At 38.6% G+C, this 22,132-nt stretch overlaps 1 protein-coding gene across 12 annotated transcripts in view; it reads right to left on the bottom strand.

Moving 5' to 3' along the window:
* Positions 1-4,204: 4,204 nt before the first annotated feature.
* CAPRIN1 (cell cycle associated protein 1) overlaps positions 4,205-22,132 on the bottom strand; it is a 37,298-nt gene continuing 19,370 nt past the window's right edge. For 4 of the 12 annotated variants that reach the window (XM_035116571.3, XM_088668684.1, XM_035116580.3 and 1 more), the window contains 14 exons: positions 22,011-22,093; positions 18,634-18,771; positions 17,856-17,908; positions 17,685-17,771; positions 15,223-15,378; positions 14,907-15,015; positions 14,393-14,454; positions 13,599-13,709; positions 13,176-13,325; positions 12,818-12,971; positions 12,124-12,318; positions 10,953-11,050; positions 9,261-9,324; positions 4,205-7,829 (listed from right to left, as the gene is read on the bottom strand). In XM_035116571.3, coding sequence (XP_034972462.2) covers positions 7,765-7,829; positions 9,261-9,324; positions 10,953-11,050; positions 12,124-12,318; positions 12,818-12,971; positions 13,176-13,325; positions 13,599-13,709; positions 14,393-14,454; positions 14,907-15,015; positions 15,223-15,378; positions 17,685-17,771; positions 17,856-17,908; positions 18,634-18,771; positions 22,011-22,093 — 1,525 coding nt within the window. In that variant the 3' untranslated portion in view covers positions 4,205-7,764. Of the gene's footprint in view, positions 7,830-9,260; positions 9,325-10,952; positions 11,051-12,123; positions 12,319-12,817; positions 12,972-13,175; positions 13,326-13,598; positions 13,710-14,392; positions 14,455-14,906; positions 15,016-15,222; positions 15,379-17,684; positions 17,772-17,834; positions 17,909-18,633; positions 18,772-22,010; positions 22,094-22,132 lie in introns of all 12 variants that reach the window. The other 8 variants (XM_088668706.1, XM_088668711.1, XM_035116606.3 and 5 more) reach the window with 7 other exon arrangements.

Genomic DNA, 22,132 nt, shown 5'->3' with positions numbered 1-22,132 from the left:
GCGGAGGGGGGGGGAGTGGAATTTCAGCCGGGGGCCTTTTCCGCGTCGGCGCTTCTTGATGTCGTATTGGCCACGAGCAGGAAGAGGCGGAGCAGGAGGCGCTGGCGGTCCTCGGGCGTTTAACGTCCGCCCGCTCGCGAAGCTGGCTGGAATTGGTAGCCCCGGGCCTTTCCATTACATACGGATCTTGAGCGTCCCGTTGCCTTAGAGCCCAATCCTAGGCACTTGGTCCCCTATTGGGGACTTTCTGCCGAATAACCACGCGCGCATAGCGCTGAGCTGAAACCTGCCAATAAAACTGCAACCCCGCTAATTTCAGGTGACAACAAAAACTGCAAGGTTTTTAGCGAGGGCAATTAGAGTAAGATCTACTATTTGATTATTGATGTAAACCCCCAAAATGCATTTTATCTCTATCTTCAGTACATTTTATTTTATTGTTATAGCTAGTGGCTGATGCAAATGTTCTTCTGATTCTGCAACCCGCCTAAGCATTTTCCCCCCGGGAGCGCCTCCACGTTCCGTTTCGAGCTTTGCTTCTCAGCCATGTGCTTTGCCCGCTTCAGTTCCTCGAAGGGCTCCCGTGTATTTTATCCTCGCAAAGAAAGATCTCACCCTGTGATGCACTCCGTCGTTACTGTCGCCACAACGGAAATAGCGTTGCCGAGAATATAGCCCTGCAGGATGAGCTCCCCAAAGCCCATCTGAGTCCAGTATCCTGTTCCTACAGCAGCCAACCATTCGGAAGCCCGTAATCGGGACCCGAGTGTCACAGCAGCACTCTTCCCACGTTGTAAGTCCCTGGTAGCCTTATCTACCAAGAAGGCTCAGAATCATGGCCGAAATTTGATGCCAGTCTCTCCTACCTCTTCCTCAGCCTACACAAAAATAAATATATACAGGCCATGCAATTCTTCCAGCTGAATTTTAAGTTTTTGAATCATTGGCTTGACTTGTGTGTTTACAAACATCATTCCTGTTTACCATTTGTAAGAGAGCTACCTTTTTAAACCGCTTACAGAAACCACTTTTTCTCAGAACAGAAACCTCAAAATCTCCAGTAGTAAGACTTAGCTAATAAACTTCCAATAATCAAGTTTGGGATAGGGATTAACAGTAGAGTCTTAGGCCTGTCTACTCAGAGGTCTTGTTGAATTCAGAGAGAACTCCCTGCCAGATAAATATGTATAGCATCATAGTCTAAAGGCTAAGCAAATTAACTTGAGATTCAGGAACACAGCTGCATTTACAGTCTATAATCAATTGATTCATCTAGCTCAGTATTGTGTACACTGGCCAAGGGGGTGGTGATTCAGGTATGGCACAATTTCCAGTTTAGCCTAAAAGGCAGGGCCCTGATTCACCTGAGGTGAATCAGGAATTGCCACTTCCTGTCCCCACCACCTCGCTGTCGCACACACACCCCGACACACACACTTTCACTGCCACTGAGAGGGGGGCATTCGGGCAGTGGTGGAAGTGGGCAGAACGCTGCCTCTTGTATTTCCGCTACCAGAAGTAGGCATTTCATCACATGGCTGGCTCTGCTACAAGGCATTTAACACCAACTGCCCCACACCTGGGAACTACATCTTGGGCAGGTGGAGATGTGGCTGTGATAGCCAGTGAACAATTGGGAGCCTTAAAGTGCATTGCCAATAAACACGTACTTTACCAGAGAGCCATGGCCCTTACTGATGATATTGTCAATATGCAAGCCTCACATCTACACGATTAAGTGCATTTTCAAATTACTCCCCAGCAGGGCTTTTTTCAGCCAGAACTCAGGTCCAGCACCTCTCAGATGGGCGCCTCTAAAATTGTAAGAAAACGAGAGTTCATGGAGAGTTCCGATACCTCTTTTTCAAGGAAAAATAGCACTGCTCCCTAGTTTGCGGGTGCTTTACAACAAAAGCCTGTACTTTACTCTGAAGTGAGCTCTACATGGGACAAGTGCCTAGTAAGTAGGAAGTGTAGGTAAGTAACTTATTTAAATCACCTGTCTTTTAGGCACATACATGTAAAGTACCTTCTCTAATAAAACAAATCATTTTACAGTCACATAGTGCACCCTACATATTTTCATTGTAGTCCACCATTTAGATCAAGGAAGTTTGAGTTAGTCCCAGATGTCTGTTTGCGGGGAGAGAAGTGCAGGGCTGGAAAGCAGGAGTCCTAATTTTCTACATTCACTCAGATATCTAAAACATGACTACACAGTAAACAAATGTAACTTCTCAAAAGACAAAGATACAGCATAATGGTTATCAGGACTACAAAAGTGCCATTTTTTCAGCCATTTGTAATACGGGTCACATTCACACCATGTATATAACACACTAGGATATCACTCTTAAGGGTGCTGAGGGTTGTGAGACCACCGGTGTTCCCTTACCAGTTTCCTGGGAATAGGGATTGTTAAACCACTGGGAATTATAGTTTTGGGAGGGGAATAGAGGTCTCCAAAGAAGTCTTGGCACACTCAGCAAGTTTTACAGTGGCATCAGTGTTTTAAATGTATGGCATGAATGTGGCCATTCTATGCAAGTTTTCTTTCTCTATTCAGGCTTGAAATAGTTGCTGCACATGAAACAAGTATCCCAGTGTAGTTGTTTCTTCTATGTAGCCTTTACCAATGTGATTGGGAACTTCAGAAAAGTATCCATGAACTTTGTTTGAACCACAGTATTAATAAGAATCAACACCACAGGAAGGAGACAGGTTTAAGATGAATGGAAGTGTTGAACATGATGCAGCTCAACACCCTCAGCCATCAAAACTGATTGCATAACTGACTTGCATAGGGTAGTTCAATGGGAAATTTTTCATGGAAATTTTTATTCCTAATGTTTTTAAAAAGAGTAACAAACTGAAGACAAATACGTGACTAATTTGACATTAGTTTCAGAGCTGGATCTGCAGTTTGTAACAAATGGGTGTTGCTAGGTTGACATGCTATTTGACTTGCGCTGCTGCCATTATAGAATTTTGCTTGTAGAATGGTGCTTAAAAGGGGGCTCAGGAATGCTCAGGAATGATGGGAGTCTCAAGCTTCCTGAAAATACTATGTGTACCTAATTGCCTGTCTATATTTACATTAGCAGTGTAGTCAGATTCCTTATGCTGAAATTTCACAACTATGCCAGCAGTGTTGTTTAAATATTACCCGACTTTCACCATAAAATTATAGGATGGGTTGCAATTTAAAATATTTTAAAGTTTTTAAAAACTTATTACAAAAATGTAATCACAAAATTTAGGTGTGAAATTATGCAGACACGTGCTTCTTCTTTACACACACACACACCCAGTTGTGTTTAAAACTAGGCTTCCTTCCTTTCTGTGATCTAGGATGCAAATTATCTGTACTGACAGAAGTTCATTTGGAAGAAACTGGTGGCGAGATTTCAAGTAAAATCATGATTGCTGGTGATGTCAGTGTGAAAATAATAAAACTTATAATTATTTAAATTACATTGTTTTAATGAAAATCCCAGTTCTCAAGCTTTCCCCATACAAGAACTACAAAATAAATGCCTCATTGGGCTGGAGCAATAAAAGGCAATGGTTCACCAATCTGATCTGCAGTCAAAAGTGCAGAATACAGCTGCATAGGCACTAATTTCAATTTCTTGCAGGAACATCCAAATTAATTGCTACCCTCAAATTTCTAATTTTTAAAATTCACAATATTTGCATAGATATATTATTACAAGCTTGGCTTTGAACAATTCTAACACAACATGCAATTTAATAGTCACATTAGGCAACAGTCACAAGAGGGGCAACTTACTATACTTTTAATGTACTACTACTAGCACCTTTTCCTACCTAGCCAAATGAAGTGTGTAATTTTTAAAAATGAAGGTTGTACATTAATTAAAAGAATGCTAAGCTGATTGCAACAGTAAACTTTGTGTGGGTGAAGAGAGATGAAGAACATTACAATGGCAACACCAAAATCACAGAAAAGGCAGGCAAGGTTTTAAAATGTAATTTCTGTTAAGTGGCAATAGAAACAGGAAGGACCAAACGCACATTTGAATCTACTGGTGGTATTTAACAAAAAGTAGAATACCATAGAAAGATGCAGGGCAAAGCTTTGAAAGTTGTTGTTTTTTTAACACCAGTGGTATTTTAACATACACTGAAGTTTAGGAATGTATACTGCAGTGGAATTTTATAAAAATATGCATCCAGAGTGTTTGATTCTAAATGTCATTGTTTTTTAATAAAGTCATCAGCTTAAAGGTACTGCAGTTAAAAAACAAGGCGCGAAAACACCAAGGCAGACAAAACAGTTCCATTCACTTAATGTCTACAGATTTTACACATGAGCACTTTTCCTTAGTCTCATATGCAAATATAACTCCTACATTGCCTTCAATATGTATTTGATTTCTGTTAAACTGTTTGCCCCACTTTTAACACCATTCAAATGCAGAAAGAGTAATAGGAGGGACTCAAACTGCTTTTCATCTTGACTTGTGAGAAAGGTCTAGAAGGATGTAGATGAGTGAACCGATCATGAAGACCGAACACGGAAATTCTATTTTGATTATAAAGCAGTAACTCTAGAATGGGCACTACAAAGAGACACACCTTTCTTAAAACAATTCACAATACATCTGTAGATTTCATTACTAGAGACTGTTGTGAAGGGCAGTAGTTTTGCCAGATTAAAAAGGAATTAACAAATGTATTATTGTATCAATATATTAGTTAAGAGTCTGAAGATCATAACTGAACTTTTGAATCCTGAAAAATAATTGGAGGAAAACACTATGGTTGGCATCTGACTCTCTCGCGAGAAACACTATCTCATTTCTTTTTGATGGCTGCTCACGGAAGACAGAATGCCAACATATGAAGTGATGATCTGAATAAGGCAAATAAATACACCTAATACTGCTCCTAAATTGTTTGAACTGTAGCTTTTCTATCACAAATAGGCCTCTATTAAATAGTATTTCACTATTTTCCAAGTTATGAAGGTGGGTGACAATTTCCTAATTCAATATAATCATTTAAGATCCAGTGATCATAAAGACTACCACCAGTGAAGTCAAAACATCACCACATTGGTCTCTAACTCAGGGGTTGCATCCAGAAGTAGAACTCTCTTAATTGTACACTTCAATGGACAATGGGGAGGTGATGGGTTTTGGTTATTCCTCTTCATGCCCAGCAGCCTCCTTTGCACCCTGCAAATCTGCTCCAGAGGCTTGGAGGACCCTTTGGAACAGAATGGAAGGCAACGATTAAGGAAAGGGGAAACGAAAATTCTGTTTCCCTCCCTTCAGCGCAAGCGTCCATTACAGTGATGTCACTTCGGCAAACAAAATAGATACAACCCAATGCCTTCTGGTCAATATGGAGAACATAAGGAATCCATAATATTTAGAAGAGTAGAACTCAACTTTAAGAAGTGTACTTTAGTTTGATTAGATTCAAATATAGAAGAGATGAAACACTGAAAAGTTGGCAGAGAAGTAAAACAGTCAACAAATATTCCTCTAATTGGTTTTCCCAATCTTCTCTGAATTATTCCGTAACATTGAATGAGAATCTTAGTGCTGTGTTTTGTTTTTAAATACAACAAGGGATTCTGGCCTTTATAGCTACAATATTGGCCCTGAAAGTTCAAAAATAGTTGGGTAAAATCTCAGAAGCCAAAGAGGGAGGTTAGCAGTATTTCCAAAGTATTCAGAATATATGGCTTGATTGTGCTGCATGGCTCCTTACAGCCAAAGCTTGCAAAAAAATTGTGTAAAATAACCACAAACCATGCTATTTGCATAATTCATACTTGCACAGCTTTTCTAGACAAAAATTGGGTGTGTGGTTGTGTGTATAATCACACCACAAATTTCTGCCTATTTAGTTCCTAAATCAACCTTTGGCTTCAGATACTGTACCAACCTGTTAGTAGACTTGCTTAGCTGTATAAAATATGGATGGGGGTCACTTTTTAGAAATGCAAAAATGCTATTTGTAAGTACTTAGTAATTACAACCTAGGGCAACCTCAAAGAAGAAAGTAGGTAATTCCCATGGTGATAGCTGAAGTCTTTCTCCTTTCTAGATAAATGGAACTGGGCACAGATGCCAAGTAATTTAAGAAGAAACCACTACTTGCCAATCAGATTTTAAAAATCTATTCTTTTTTTCAGTTCAATTAACTATATCCATGAAACGAAAACCATCTTAAAAGGGGATCAGCACCAATACAAAAAGGGCACTGTGCACACAGAATCAGCCTTCTGTAAATATATTCCCAAATAATTCAGAAACTCTTGTTCAGTGGGTTCCATGGGCTGGACTGCTACATTCAACAGGTGCCATGAATACAATTCTCACTACCTGCTCAAACTTTTATGTACAGCTCATGAGATGGCTTTTATGATCAGCTTCAACAGTCTTCAATATGGGGGGGGGGGGTGGAGAGAGGGAGAGAGAGAGATGACACTGCATCTCCTCAGAAGATAAGTTTCAAGACTCCACAGAAGATAATACACCTACTAACTTTTTGAATATCTTTGAATGTTAACATTTAAAGTTCTGGGAATGTGCTTCTGAAGTTTCTGTTTCCCTATTACATTTGCAGTAGTCACTTAAGATACGTTAAAGAATACATTTTTTATAAACATGTTTTATTTATCTTGCTTAAATGTGTAACTGCTGGCTGTAATTTCCCTTAAAGGGGAAACCGATCCAAACACATACTGGTGCTTTTCAAAAGAGAGCAATTTAAAAGGGCAGCAGCAGGGATTTGAGATTTCTTAAAACCTTCAGGCTGCAAAATAGAAATAATGTAACCAAAAGTATTATGAATATCCATTAATTCCCATCAGTACCAGCATCAGTTATTTGGGCAATAATACAGCAAGATCAAGTATCAGTGGCAGACAAAGGGGGGAAATAAGGAAAGATAAGAATACCAATCCTTACAAATGTCATTGCTATCCCAGAAATGTGTTCAGGAGAGAACTCTTTAACACTTCACATTGCAAACAAATGTGGCCATTCAGATTACATCTTCTATTTCTTACAGAAAAATTTAAAGTGCCAATCAAAGCCTAATTCTGGGTTTACACAATCATATCAACAGCTACACAAAACAATTAATGCATCCCTTTGCCACAGCAAGTCAGGCCTAATAAAAAAAAATGCTGTAACTAAGGGTGTGCCCTAAGCTGTCCATCAGCTTATTAGCTGGGATATAGGCATCATTTATTATGCATCACAGATGTTCAGTGCTTCAGTCAAACAGAAAAAGCTGAAATGCAGTTGCTCTGTCAAACCACAATTCGCTTCTTCCATCTTCCTTTCATGTAAAAGTTTAAATACACCAATTTTCTGAGTAAAACATTTAGGGTTTTAGATATTTTTATCCAAATTTGCTGCAGCACTATATAATGTCAATGGAGTCAGTGGGGTTATTTCTGCCTGTTCAGCTAACTATGGAGATTTTCATAACCCTAAAACTGCAATTTTTGCTTTTAATCAGAGCAAGGGTAAAAATTCTGGATCTCATGTGCAAGGCTCAAGATGATGCTTAGGATAGAACATGCAGAGTAAACGTCGTTTCTTTCCATATCCAGGTATAAAGCTGACAACTGTAGTCTTGTCTTTATGGGCAATGAAAATAATCCCTTTACTATGAACTTCCTATAAAGGAGAACCAAGAGATAACTCTTCCGGAACATGTATGGTACACTGGCCAGTGTGTTTTTGGCGTTTAAATGTAATCCTGTGAATTAGTTTAATTCACTTGCTGAGCATTCATTTGAGGCATCCCTCTGTTGGGTCTTGGGGGCCCTCCACGACCTAGAAAATAAAAATAGCATTTTATTTTTGGATCAAGTGAGATCCTTTAATAGTCAGAATGGCTGCCTCTCTAAAATCTGGTTCCCTACTATGTTTGTCTAATAAATGCCTAAAGACAATAATGATACCTGTTCGCTTAGCAGGTGAAGACAGGCTTTGAATGTACACAAACAACTTGCTTACATCAGTCTTAAATCTAACCTTTGTTCCAAATGCCTGCCATTCTACTACCAATAAGCCATAAACTATATTTCAATGGCACCTGAACACAACTACGAAGTACTGTTGAAATGTAGTAACTGAATAACAGTATTGCATACCGTTCTAAAACAAAATATAGTATAGACAATTGCCAGTGTGCTGATCCAAGAGACTAAAAGGGCAGTATCTGGTTAGAACAACTTCCAGTGGGTGGTTCTATTTGGTATTTCGGTACATCAAAGCAATCATAAGAAATTCCTGTAATTTACTTTTGTTCAATGGATTTTTCCGGAAGGATTTATAATATAAAGTCTGCACTAGATGAGATTTAGCTATCTTTTTGCCTCATCTTATGTCCTACATCCATTTTCAGCTGGTCCACTAAAAAATGATTGGCTTCTATCCACTCAAGTGCAGGCATAGTGTCAACATGTAGAGTCCCCCACCCACAAGACTAAAGAGCCCTTCCTCCCACCAAGTATGCATACATGGGTGATATAAGGGGGCACTGCAGGGAACTAAATACCTGTTTACGTGCTTCCTATAGCACCATCCAGCTTCCTTCAGCACATCCTGTGCTCATATTGGGCAAGGGAAATTTGGGGTGGGGTGGGGATGGTGTAAGAGGCTCTACTGAGCCCTCTAGAATGAATTCTTGCACAGGGAGTACACCCACACTTGACTGAACTGCAGCCACTGCTTTGCTTATTTTCCAATTGCAAACTATTTTGTACACTTAAGTATAAAGCAGCAAACAGAATAAAGTTGTAAATATGTACGCTATTTACATGCGAAATTGAGTAGGTATTTTTCAACAGATTCCATCTGGATACAAGAATATAGCATCTTATGTAGCTGAAAACAGAATTTCTGAACAGGCTACAAATAATGCAAGATCTTTATTGAAATCCAAGTAGCAATAGCAAAATACAAAAGCAGACACTATTGGAGCTTGCCAAACATTTTTCACAGCAGAATTACACACCTCACAATTGGGTAAGCTTACATTTTCAACAGTTGCTTGGGCAAGGAATAAAAAGCAACCTAGTAGCCTTAAATAAAAGCCGAGAAAGGAAGTTTAACAATATACAGTTCAAAAATCAAATTCATGAACAACTTTCAACAAATGTCTACAACAGTTGAACACATTTGAACTGAAACAGCTGAAAGTCTGCAACTCCTAAGAACCTCTCTACAGATTCAATCAGAGATTCACCACTTGAATATTACCTCGAGGGGCTCCCCGAGGACCACTTTGTCCAGAGCCACGCTTGAAATTCTGTTGATATCCATCCTAGAAAAAAAGATGACCAAACAGAAGTGCAACAAGTTTCATTAAAATGGTTTTAAAAGTTTGTCATTTCAGTATTTTATTTCAGGATATAATTTTTGGAAGTCCCTGTCCAGGATCCAAATGGGCATATGTGCTATTTCAGTCACACCCTTAAAAGCCATTTCAGAAGATTCAGCTACAAGAGAAAGCCATTAGCACCCTTCCTTTCTTGTGCACACACAGAAATGCTTTCTGTTCACACATGGGGCAGATGGAATTCTGGCCCCAGTGAATCAAAACCCAGAAAATGACAAGTTGGAATTTGAACACAGTATTGCAATGTCCCTAAGAACAGAGTTCTAGTCAATCTAGAACAAGAGACTTGCAGTGGTGTTCAGGGGGAGAAGACAATAATTTGGAGTGGTGAAAGAATACCATTTTTTCTCAACTTCCACCCAACCCCTGGTGATCCTGTTGTTGTTCCATATAGCACTAGGCAGCTGCGCACCCCAACCCACAGTATTTTATAACTATTATTTGAGGCAGGGGAAGAGAAGCACAGACATCTTTTTTCATTTCCTTCCTCCTGAGAAAGCCACCACTTCGAGTTGGGCTTTTTAACTGCACAGCACTCATTCCCTCTCAACTTGAACCCTCTACAGCTCCATGACACTTATTATATGCTGTCAGGGGCTTGAGTAGGCCAACTTCCTATCTCTGTCTGCCCTCTCCCTCCCTTCAAATGACACACTTTCTGTGTCTCAACTCAACCAGAGGTATAACTGATAAGATTCTGAAAGGCTTCTGAACCTCTGGTTTCTTTAGACAACAGATGGGGAACCTTTGGCTCTCCGGATGCTCCTGAACTACAACTTCCATCAACCTCAGAAAACATGGCCACTGGCTAGGCATGATGAGAGTTGTAATCCAAAAACATTTAGAAGACCAAAGCTCCCCCACATCTGCTTTAGACACTCCTCTCTCTTGGCCATAAGCAGTTCAAGTTCACAGATTGCTGTCAGATATTTTGGGATAAAATAAAAAATTCCTTCAGTAGCACCTTAAAGACCAACTAAGTTTTTATTTTGGTATGAGCTTTCGTGTGCATGCACATTCTTCAGAACGTGCATGCACACGAAAGCTCATACCAAAATAAAAACTTAGTTGGTCTTTAAGGTGCTACTGAAGGAATTTTTTTTATTTTACTTCGACCCAGACCAACACGGCTACCTACCTGTAACCAGATATTTTGGGGTGGCTCAACTTAACAAACTGCCTTATAATTGGCAGTATAATGCTATACTTCTACATACTTGAGTTATGTAGAAACTTCTCCCTTATTCTTTGGTGAGCTCATTTTGCTTCTCAATTGATAAGCCCCTGACCTAGTAACGCGAGTACTAAAAAGAGTATGATGATAAATGGCTGCAGTCTAATAAAGCAGACTAGGAGGCAGAAAGTATATAGGCAGTGGCCTATTTGTACCCAAGGTGAAAACTGTTAACCAAGAATTTCTAAAAGTAGATTTTATCTTTAAGTTAAAAATCAATCCAAATATTAATTTCTTATGCAATGAAACTTTTATTAAAATATGCATTTTCTCAAGCATTATAAACTAAGGAACTCTTTTTTCTGTTCCATCAACTTACCCGCTGGTAGGTGGAATAGTCGCGAGCACTGAATTGTGCCTGTGTGTAACCACTATTTGGAGTGTTGGAAAATGAAGGGCGGTAGCCATCATAACCTCCTAAAAATCAGAGGGGAAAACTAATTGAAAAGTATTGCATACCTTATAAAGGATGTATGTATATATTCAGGGGGGGAAACAACATTCAATTTAAGGAAAAATATTCTGTATTAAAGAAAGCAATCCAAAGGTCATCTAAGAGATTGAGAGAAAAAACACACCAGAAGGAAAAAATTCAAGCTGGTAAGCTTTTAGTATACCTTGTTTCTCCAAAAATAAGACACCGTTTTTCCTCAAAAAAACCCACCATGGCTTATTTACAGGGGATGTCTCATTTTTTCCTCCTCCTGCCGCGGCCGGCACTGCTGCTGCGCCTATCACTATATTATTTTCGGGGTATGGCTTATATTCCTTGAATGCTTAAAAATCCTGCTACGACTTATTTTATGGCTACATCTTATTTTCGGAGAAACAGGGTAGACATTGTAGTTGTAGTCCAATATCATCTTGGGACCCAAGGTTTAAAAGCACAGTGGCAGACTTTTACAATGTAATCATGTACAGCAGAAAAATACCGTATGTGTCACACCTAACTCTTCCTGATACAAAATAAGTGGATACACGTTTAAACTGCACCTGGGCTCCTGGGCTTCATTGTCTTCAGTTTTGTTCACAAGACTTCACATTTTGTGTAATATATATTTAGCAATGTCATTATTTAAAGTGATTTAATAAATGCAGGCACCAAAATAAAGAATCCCACCAAATGTCATAGTCTGAATAAATGAAAGACTTGCTTTTGTAAGCCAAGGAAGTAGCAAGCCCTGAAAAAGATGCAGCCATTTAGCGGGTTACAAAAATGGAAAGTCACTTTCATACTACATCATGTTATGTTTCCAGTCAAACAACTCCATTGTTAGTTCATACTCATAGCTTGCTGTCATGTAATTTTTACTTAGTACCATATGCACTAATATTATAGCAGAGCAAAAGCAGCAGCAAGCTTAGACCACTCTGTAGTACATTATATTTTAAAAAAATCAAAGCATGCCACTACAATGCTTAAGCTTCTGGACAGTTTACATTTCTGGAAAACATTCAGAATTAGTCTCAAAAGGTTTTTAAGTTTTTACCTCTAAACCCATTGGCTGGTCCCCTGTATCCATTCATTAAGCCTCGAGTGCCGCGTGATCCACCACGAGACACTCCTCGGCTGTTATAATAAGGCTGACTGTTACGTGGGAACCCAGTATTCTGTTGTGGAGGCTGCTGGTGGTTACCTGCCACTTGATGGGACTGGTCCGGGGAACCATGGTAGGTGCCAACCACTAAAATGAAGAAAGAAAGAAGAAAGAAATGCAAAAAGCAAGAATTTACTTATAATTCCAGTTTCCTAAAGACTCAAATAATATCAAGCTAACTCACCAATGAACTTTGCTTAAGAGCCACCAAGTACGACAGTAAATGTTTACCTACCTAAAGAAAGATTGTTTGCAGAATTAAATTGAACATTGCAGTCTAAATACCCTGATCATTGAGAATGTTCTCTGGGTGTCCTTTGGCATAACCACACAGATTTAATTTGATAGTGCTGCTTAACATTTATTTGGGAGGTGAATTTTTATTTCATGTAGTGCATGAATGTACCAAACTGCACTTTTCTCCCAAGTCCCTACAAATACTATAAAACTTCCTTCCACCTCACCATACATGCTTGAAATGCTACTTCAACAGCATCAATCGAGATATTCTTTGTTTGGTCTACATTATCTTGAAAACTTATCTTTTCAGAATGAAGAATTTAAGTTCTATCTTTCACAAGCTTACCTGTCTGAAGCTGCTGTTCTTGCTGAAGTTCTGATTGCTCTACTTGGTGAGGCTGATTGGAGAAAGGCTGGCTGTAACTGGTCTGGTACTGATTTTGTTGCTTTAAAGTTTCTGGCTCATTGACAGGAGGAACAGGTGCATTCATGTTAAATACCTATATGAGAAGTAAATGAGAAACAAAGAGATTCAATATTCTGAATAAATAGATAAATTACCAAATACACTCTGCAACTTTTAGAAAGTTAAATGTCTTGGAAACTACTACTAATGTCCACAGTACAATGAACCATTATGTAATCAAGATGCTGATTTCCAAATGTTTTGCAATCTATAATAAGTATGATTGTTTAGTACTTACTGTCTGCATGGACTGGAATGGAGCTGCATTAACATTGATTCCGCTGCTATGCAAAGGTTTGCTAGAGGCAGCCTGAAATACCTGAGGCTGGGATGCAGCTGGAAGAGGCGATGATGTTGGTGTCTGATCTGCGCTTAAGGTTATTGAAGCCTGCCAAATAAATTTCAATCTGATGTTAGCAAGTCATGAATCAACTTCCTATGATATCATATTATAAAAGCATAGGTAACTGTTGGCCAAGTGTTCAAGACAAGGATAAGCTAAGATCCCTACTTATCTAACACTTATTATCATGCTCTATGTCTTTGAGATACGGACCTAAGCATTGTCCCTCTACACTACACCCATATACATGAAGTTCTTGAGCAGGTTACACTGAATCAGTAATGTCCCTCCTCCCCTTGCCAAGCAAAATGAACTTGCCTGAATCTGGTCAATTGATTCTTTCTGAGGCCGTTGTTCTGTTGAATGAGAAGGCTGATACATGGGCTGGGGTGCTGTATATCCCTCACTTGTGGAAGAAACCAAGGGGACCTGTCAAAGTTTTAAAATTAAGCCGATACTCCTGCCAGGGCCTCTGGGTAAATTTCTTGCTATGAATCTCATATGGTTTACTTACATCTGCGCTAACAACATTCTTTTGCTCAGTTCAATTACCTTTAGTATTCATTTCTCCCAGTAAACAATTACAAGTTTTGCCAAAAGTTTTATTTTGCAAGTTTCCGTCACAGCCAGATGAAAAAACAACATTTTACTAAAATTTTGCCACATTTTAATATTTACAGAACTGCATGCAAACATAGATGTTCATACTCCTGAGTGCAGGCTAATACTAATTTCAAAATACTTGGGCCTATGATAAGGACTTTCACATGATGGGGGCAGGAATAGGCCTCGGACATTCCTGACAACACACAAATTAAAAGCTTGTTATGAGCTAGGTGAACTGAGCTTACAATACACACATTATTCCTCAGTTATGGATGTTACTTTCAATTCCCTGCGGATTGGGAAGAAAACACAGATAGGCAAAACGTTCATATGGGGACTCCTGAGGACAAATCCCATGCCCAAATATGTAGTAACAGGAATCTGCTTTACAGAGCACCAAAAGTTTGGTGCTTCTCGCTTGCCTATGCCAACTGGCAGCAACTTTCCAGAGTTTTTTGGGAACAGAGAAGAAATTCAGCCAATAGTTGTCCAGGTACAGTTCTTACCTGTGTGGCTTCAGGTTGCACAGGAACCTGGGTGGACTGCGCAAGCCTCGATTCAGTATGAACTGGAAATACAGTAATATTACCCATATTAAAATAGCATGTGTATTAGATGTTATCTGAACTACTCTATTTGTTTAATATAAGCTTATATATTTCTGCTGTAGAATGCTGCATTGAAATTAAACATACTGTATTAGTTTTCCACATAAAACCCAAGAGCTGCAAGCACAGCCTCAGACTGTATCCGATTGTTTACTAATCAACGACTTGCTCTTTGTTCAGTATTTACAAGCCTGGCATCAAACAGACGTCATCAGAATATAAAAAGTAGTTCACATCCCACTAGCCTCACTTGAAAACCTATAAGATGACAAATGTTTCTACCAATCAACTACCTTGACAATATTTACATAATGCACATTTCTAGATTTAGATTTCTGAATTCTTAGTAACTTAGTACTTCCAACTATACAAAAATCCTACTCTAACTAGATATTAATTTGATTTTACCAACCTGGAGGGCAAACCATCTGGGGCATATCCAAGTTTTGTGCTGGATTCATAGGCTGAGCTGAAACAATAGCAGGGTCGAGTGCCTGATTCTCAAATTCCAACATGGAGTCCTAGATAATTAAGACAAGATTCAAGCAAGCTACACAAGAAACAGAATCCCTTCAAAAGTAACCAGCAAGCCAGCCAGGGCTGACCTCTCTGAATTAAATGAATGCAAGTGAAATGTGCCCAATTTCAACTGGACTGTAGTCTATTTTTCCTAATTCCCAAGAATCCCTTTTGACCAAATCCAACTATGAATAAGGAAAACAACATACCTGCATGAAGTTGTAGGGGCCTTGCATTTGTGCCATAAGGTCCTGTACTCGTTGTCTCCTAACAAGAGGATCTGCTTGAGACACAGCAGTAAGCGTATGGGCATCTGGAACTGGAGGAGATGTAGCCTGTGGCTGTTGCTGGAGCGAATTTACCACCTACATCAGAAATGGCCAACACTGAGAGTCAGTCTGTCAGTTTCAGTTACTGGCCCACTATTATTATCGCAACCGCTAAACTGGATGTGCAAAATATGATATCTAAAAGAATGCATTTCCTGCCAAGGAAAGCATTCTCTTTTAAAAATGAGTATCATAACTTAGTATCAATGCTTGTTAATCTAATGGGTTCTGCTTGTGTTCAAGCATCTTTATCAAACACTCCCACTCATCAGTTATTCAGCAGGAATATGAGGAAAACTGGCTCTGATGTTGTGCAAAGTATATAAATGCAGTTATTTCCTCTGCAAGAATATATGTTGCAAGATCAAAGCAAAAAGGGGAAAGTATCAACAGAGTTCATTTGTGTTCCTTGAAAATATGTAAAATGTGCCCATGCATTTTGCAATTGCGTGCACGCATGCTGCTTTTAGAATGCAATTGCATTTTGACATTTGAAACTTTGAATAGCTGTAAGGCAAGGCATGAAGTTCAGTTGTGCATTTAATTATTTCCATTCTTCAAGAGAGATTTCAAAGTTCTTTTTGCCTTTTGCAGACTCAGGAAATACTGGACTGGAGAGACTTTATTTTAATGAACTTTATACTACAAATGCCTGTGGAGAAAATGGAAGGCGAAACCTGAGCGGTGTTACTAATAAATAAAGTTATTTCCACAGGAAAAAGGGTCGTGAGTAGAAGTTGCTCAAAGTATATCTACAATTAGCCCTATAGCATCTAATGCAGTGATAGGGAATTTCTGATTCTCCAGATGTTGTCCCAGCAAACCCAGCCAGCATCGCCCACAGTCTGGGACAATAGAAGGCATAGTCCAGCAACAGCTGGAGAGCCAAAGGACAGTCAACCCTGCTCTGATTAAACACTTGTGGTGCCACACATGTTAGAGGCATTAAGGCAAGCAATGCAGTTTTAAATAGTCAAGGAATCATCAGCATTATCCAATACCTTCAAATTTTGTAAGATTGAACTCCAAAATAGAGTGGACTCCAAAACCTAGTTATCTCAGAACCAACGTTTAAAGTCACATCATGGCTGAAAATGCACTGGTAATACTGCTGTAGTAATGTAACTTGTACATTTAGTTCATTGCACTTTTTATTCTATTTAAATTTGGCTCTTCTTTGTTTACTAATGCAGACACTTGGGGCTAGGTTTCCTGCCAAAACATTTTCTTCTAGTGCTAGAAAGTTCTGAGCGTTTCACTGAGCAGGCAGAAGCCATATGTGAGACTGCGGAGACCATGAAGAATTAAAATAGCTTTAATGTTCTTATTTTCCAGAATTTCAAGTGTAACATTTTAATCTCAGGACCAGGAGAAACACACACACACACACAGAGTTACTGTTACAATCTTAGGTAACATTCTTTTTAAAACAAAAACAAAAACCAAACACTATTTCATTTGATAACCATCAACATTTATCACAGACAGCCTTGCAACTACAAATGTTAAATGCTTGTGGCTTTTAATGGTATATTGAAATTCCACATAAAATGCTGCATCTTGGCTTTAAGGTGGATGAACAAAATGTTACAAAGTCTACTTCAGATAGTCAACTGACAGATGCACCATCTCTTCAAAGGCTGAAGACAACTGTGGACAAAGCTGTAAAAATTACAATTAGTTTATATTCTAGAGTTAGAGTGAACCAATGTTTTATAGAGTTCTACCATTCTGAAAACATCTGTTCTCCCTAATGGATGGGTTCATTCCAATTTGTTAATGAAAACTATCTTAGGACAGACAGCATGCTGTAATTAGTCTTCAATACCAGCAACACAAAGACTCCTAGAATATAAATATAATTCTCAATTACACTATTTTACATATGGGAATGTTAAGTGACTGTAGGAGGAAATTATAAGGCAGCACTAGAGCGTTTAAGAACAGATATAGGCTTGGATCCCTTCCTGCTCACTTCAACCTCCTGAGCAATCTAAAAAGCTGCTTCTAAGTCTCAGATTCTACAGAACAGTGTCAGAAGTAGCACTGAGAGCTACAGAGGAAGTGGGATACTGGCAAAAATAAGAGGAGGGAACTTGTATAAACACCTTTGTATCTGAGCCATTTTCTTCTAACTTGCCAGACTACTTTTAGTTGAAATGTGATTTAGTTTACATACTGAATTTTTGAAATTAACTGTGGGCAATAGCTAGCACTGACAAGGGGACTACCAGCTCAATCATGCTAAAAGACCACAATTCTCTTTAGATTTACAGCTGCATTCAAGCTACGAGGGAATGAAAACAGATTGTAATGTTACCTAAACATTCAGAACACCTTACCTCAACAGTTTCAACTGTCCACTCATCTACCTGTTCCTTCTCACTACTGCTGAACTGAGTCTCTGCCATGAACTGTCTGTTTACATACTAAAATAAAAGTGAGAGAGTACAACAGTAAGACAGTAGTATTCATTTTTAAAAGGTGCCTACAATCTTTCCACTGTTTAGTACCTCTGTTGATTCAACTTCACTGGGTTCAGTGTATTCTTCCGTTGGTTCTGGCTCTAAGAGGAAAATACATGATTTTAGGTAAAGTTATACTGAAACATAATCCCACACTTTTAGTTTACCGTTACCTTACAATTTTAATTTACTATTAACAATTTTAGTAGAGATACATTCATACAAGAAACCACTTTTGCAGTGTTCTGAGGTGATATTTGGAGCTTATATTTGGTGCTTTTGTTTTTGCTATTTATTTTGAGGCTTTTTCAGTTAATTTGTTTTTGTGACTGTGTGGATCCCAGTTCAGCAGTGATTGATTGATTGATTGTGTGACTGTAGAAATGGATAAAAGCCCCCCATCCAAACAATGACTATCATCAGCGCAGGTAAGGGGGGGGAAAGTAATTTTTATTTTTATCATCTACAATACTGTTTTATTTGTTTTATAGTACAGTACCGTACGTTGTTTATTGCTTTCATAAGATAGTGAAATTCATGTTAAATTGCTGTTTTAGGGGTTGTTTTTAAAAGTCTGGAACCCACACTACAAACTTTACCTGGTTTATAGAACTACAGGTTGTTTGGGGAAAGCCACAGAAACTTTTTAAAATCAGTTTAAGTTTGTAAGATATATATAACCAGTTACACAAGATTCCAGTTTTGTTTTCCATGGCCGACTCTAATAAAATAGTAAAGGTTTCAGTAAGCCTATAAATCTACCGAAGTTGAAACTCTATGCACATTAACAAGCCTAGGATTAGGCTCCAAATGGATTTTTAGTTACCAGTTTCTACAACAGCATCTTCTACTGTAGGTGCAGGCGCTGTCTCCTCTTCTTCACATATTCCGTTCTGATGGTTGTGAGTACTGTCAAAGTAACTTGTTTGAAGAATGCGTTCAACAATTTCTCTTAGGGCTTTATCTGTTATAAAAACACACAGAGACTTTAAAAACTGTTTCACCCACTAAATACCTGACCATTGTAATTTTATCAAATTATTTTATTATTATAACACTAACAAAGGGCATCTCAGATTAATATCTTGCACTACCCACAGCACAATCATCTATTTTGCAAATTTCTGCATTGTTTATTTTTAAATTAGGACTTACTTAAGATGAAAGTCATATGTAAATCCAAATTCTTCAAGAATAAACTTGTGTATCAATGGATGATGCACACACAATTCAACAAATTAGAATTTTGGCTCTTCAGTGTTTCTGAAAGTTAAAAACTATCCAAAGCCTACATGCAGGAATAAGATCTCCTTGTTAACTTTCACTAACATGACAATGGAAGAAAGGCACATGATAGAATAAAAACAAGAATTACTTGTCTAAAGGTAATATCCAATGTTAATCATACCTAGTGTATACCCACTGAAATACAGTGGTACCTCTACTTACGAATTTAATGTGTTCCAAACGCACATTTGTAAGTAGAAAAAATTTGTAAGTCAAATCCCATAGGAATGCATTGGGAGAAAAAATTCGTAAGTTGAAAAAATCCTATCTAAAAATTCGTAAGTAGAAAAAATCCTATCTAAACCGCATCCAAGATGGCGGACGGAGCGCCATTCGTAAGTAGAAACATTCGTAAGTAGAGTTATTCGTAAGTAGAGGTACCACTGTAAATGGATCTAAGTATCTTAAGTACATTGCTTTCAATGGGTCTACTCAAAGTATGACTTGGTCAGATATTATCCTAAGTGGCCATGCCACATATTAAAATGGGCAATGACAAGAATAAATCATCTGAAGAGAGAAAAGGAAATAGAACCTCTACACAAGCAAGAATGAGACAATTTTTCTGTACTGTAATATGGTGCAATTTGTTGGTCACTGAAGCCACAGGTGTATGAAGTATAAGAAAAAAACTGATAGGCCAAGCTCAAGTTTAATAGAGGAACTGAGTAGTCAGGACTAAACTAAGGTCTCAAGTAGGTAAAGGATTCCAATAAATGTCTGTAATGAACAACAGGGTCTGAACTTGTAGCACCATGCAAGACGACAGATCACAGACAGGTATTTGTATACTATTTTGACAGATAAAGCAAAACAAGATCAGCAGAGAAGAAACAGTATTATTTTTTCAAAGAAAGGATATGGGTGATGGATATAAACCTATAGGAACCTCTCAATAGAAAGGACTTTGATATGGAAGTGATCACAAATTCTAAGGTATACCAGGCACGGCCAAACTTGGCCCTCCAGCTGTTTTTGGACTACAACTCCCATCATCCCTAGCTAACAGGATCAGTGGTCAGGGATGATGGGAATTGTAGTCCAAAAACAGCGGGAGGGCCAAGTTTGGCCATGCCTGGTATACACTTTACTGGTGATCCTCTGAGTGAAGAGGAACACAGCAAACCTGCTCAAATATGTGGGAGGTAACTATTCGATCTTGGTCAATCTGACCAACATGGACAGTTGTCTCCACTGAAATGCTACCTTGATGTTCGCAACAGGCAAATTCAAAGCTCTGGGTGAAGTGACTAGATGTTGACACTTGAAAAAGACGAGAAATATATGCCTAGCCTTGATATAATCGTATCTTGAGTCTGCTTTTGCAGGTGTGATAGGAAGGCATAGAAAAAAGATTTTATCAGTTGCATCTGAAAAATCTTGACAGTTCTGCCAAAAAAATGCCATGGCATAGTAAGCAGTCTAGGGATCGAAGAAACTCCTACGGTAGACATGATAGGCACCTACTGTGCATTTCCAAGGAACAGGAAAAGCTGTTGAGTTCATATTTCTAAGTTCCAGCCTTCCCCAAGGATTCAGTGGAAGCATGTATGAGTGATGCATCCCTGCAAAACTCTTTAAGACATCTTATAAATAAAATGTAGACAGACACAGCAATGCAGAAGTGTTTAGAAAGTTGTGTTCAAACCAATAGCTGTTCACTTAATACCAAGTTGAATTTTCCCAGTTAAAGTGGCAGACAGCAGGTTTAAGACACAAAAAGAAATGCATTGTGACACAAAGCAATTCCCCCACTGAGACAACAAAAGGAGAGAGCTCCATCAATGACAGGAAGCCATAGCATTCAGGAGAGCAGCTTCCATACACAGAGAAAGTACCTCCAATTAACACTAAGATAGTGTTCAGCAACCAGATGTACTGTGTATTTATGTCCTGTCTGAGAGCTATGCAGATCACTTGTGAGACCTAGCATAGGAAAATTAGCAGGTCATCCTATAGGTGGCTTAATCTAAACACAAACATCCTGGACTCAATATTACATATGCACTGCAAATGAATATTATGGGGGACAAACTATTATCTCAACCACTAAACCAGTAACTGAAACATGAAAACTATTTAAACCTAGATTATTAAAATGACCAACAGTTTCAACACATGTGGTACCCTTTAAACAAAAATAACATAGATAAACTTTCAATAAAATTCCTTAGCAAATATGACTAAATATAGTGATTTAAAGGACAGATCGTGAAGCTGAGGCTCCAATACTTTGGCCACCTCATGAGAAGAGAAGAATCCTTGGAAAAGACCCTGATGTTGGGAAAGATGGAGGGCACTAGGAGAAGGGGACGACAGAGGACAAGATGGTTGGACAGTGTTCTCGAAGCAACGAACATGAGTTTGACCAAACTGCGGGAGGCAGTGCAAGACAGGAGTGCCTGGCGTGCTATGGTCCATGGGGTCACGAAGAGTCGGACACGACTAAACGACTAAACAACAACAACAAGTGATTTAAATAACTACTCTTGATTTGCATCAAACCATCTGAATCTAGTTTCTTTAGTGTATTTGCTGCAAAACCTTGCTCCAGCTATCAGTTACTACTCTCTTTAACTTGAAGGCCTGTGAAATTATCTGTTATACTACGTCAAATGAAACTTTGAAAGGCTTTTTTGCTAACCCAATTTCTGGAAAGCAAGTGTTGCTAAGCGGTCACAAAATACTGATGAACAAACGGAAACCAGCAATGGTTTTCATTAAGTGCTGAATAAGGTTACATGGTAATAGAATACAATCTGCTATAAATTAGCATATTGTCAGCTATTCAGCTACTATATAACCACTGACACTGGAAACAGCATGTAACAGAATCATTGTGAATACTGTACTCTAAAAGCTTGGTATTTGAAGTGCTACTTTAGCTCTACTGTTAAGAAAAATAAACATACTTACAGGTTGTTCCACATACAGGCTTTTCCTTCCCTTCCAGTAAGTCCCACAGATGAATCGATGCCTGTTCATACTGTTCACACAACCTTCAACAAAAATATTAATGGAAGCATAAGATACCCCAA

Source organism: Zootoca vivipara, chromosome 1, assembly GCF_965207765.1.
Source record: "Zootoca vivipara chromosome 1, rZooViv2.hap1.1, whole genome shotgun sequence".
In the NCBI taxonomy this organism is placed as follows: Eukaryota; Metazoa; Chordata; class Lepidosauria; order Squamata; family Lacertidae; genus Zootoca; species Zootoca vivipara.
The sequence above is the reverse complement of the archived record's forward strand: the minus strand, read 5'-3'. Positions and strand labels throughout refer to the sequence as shown.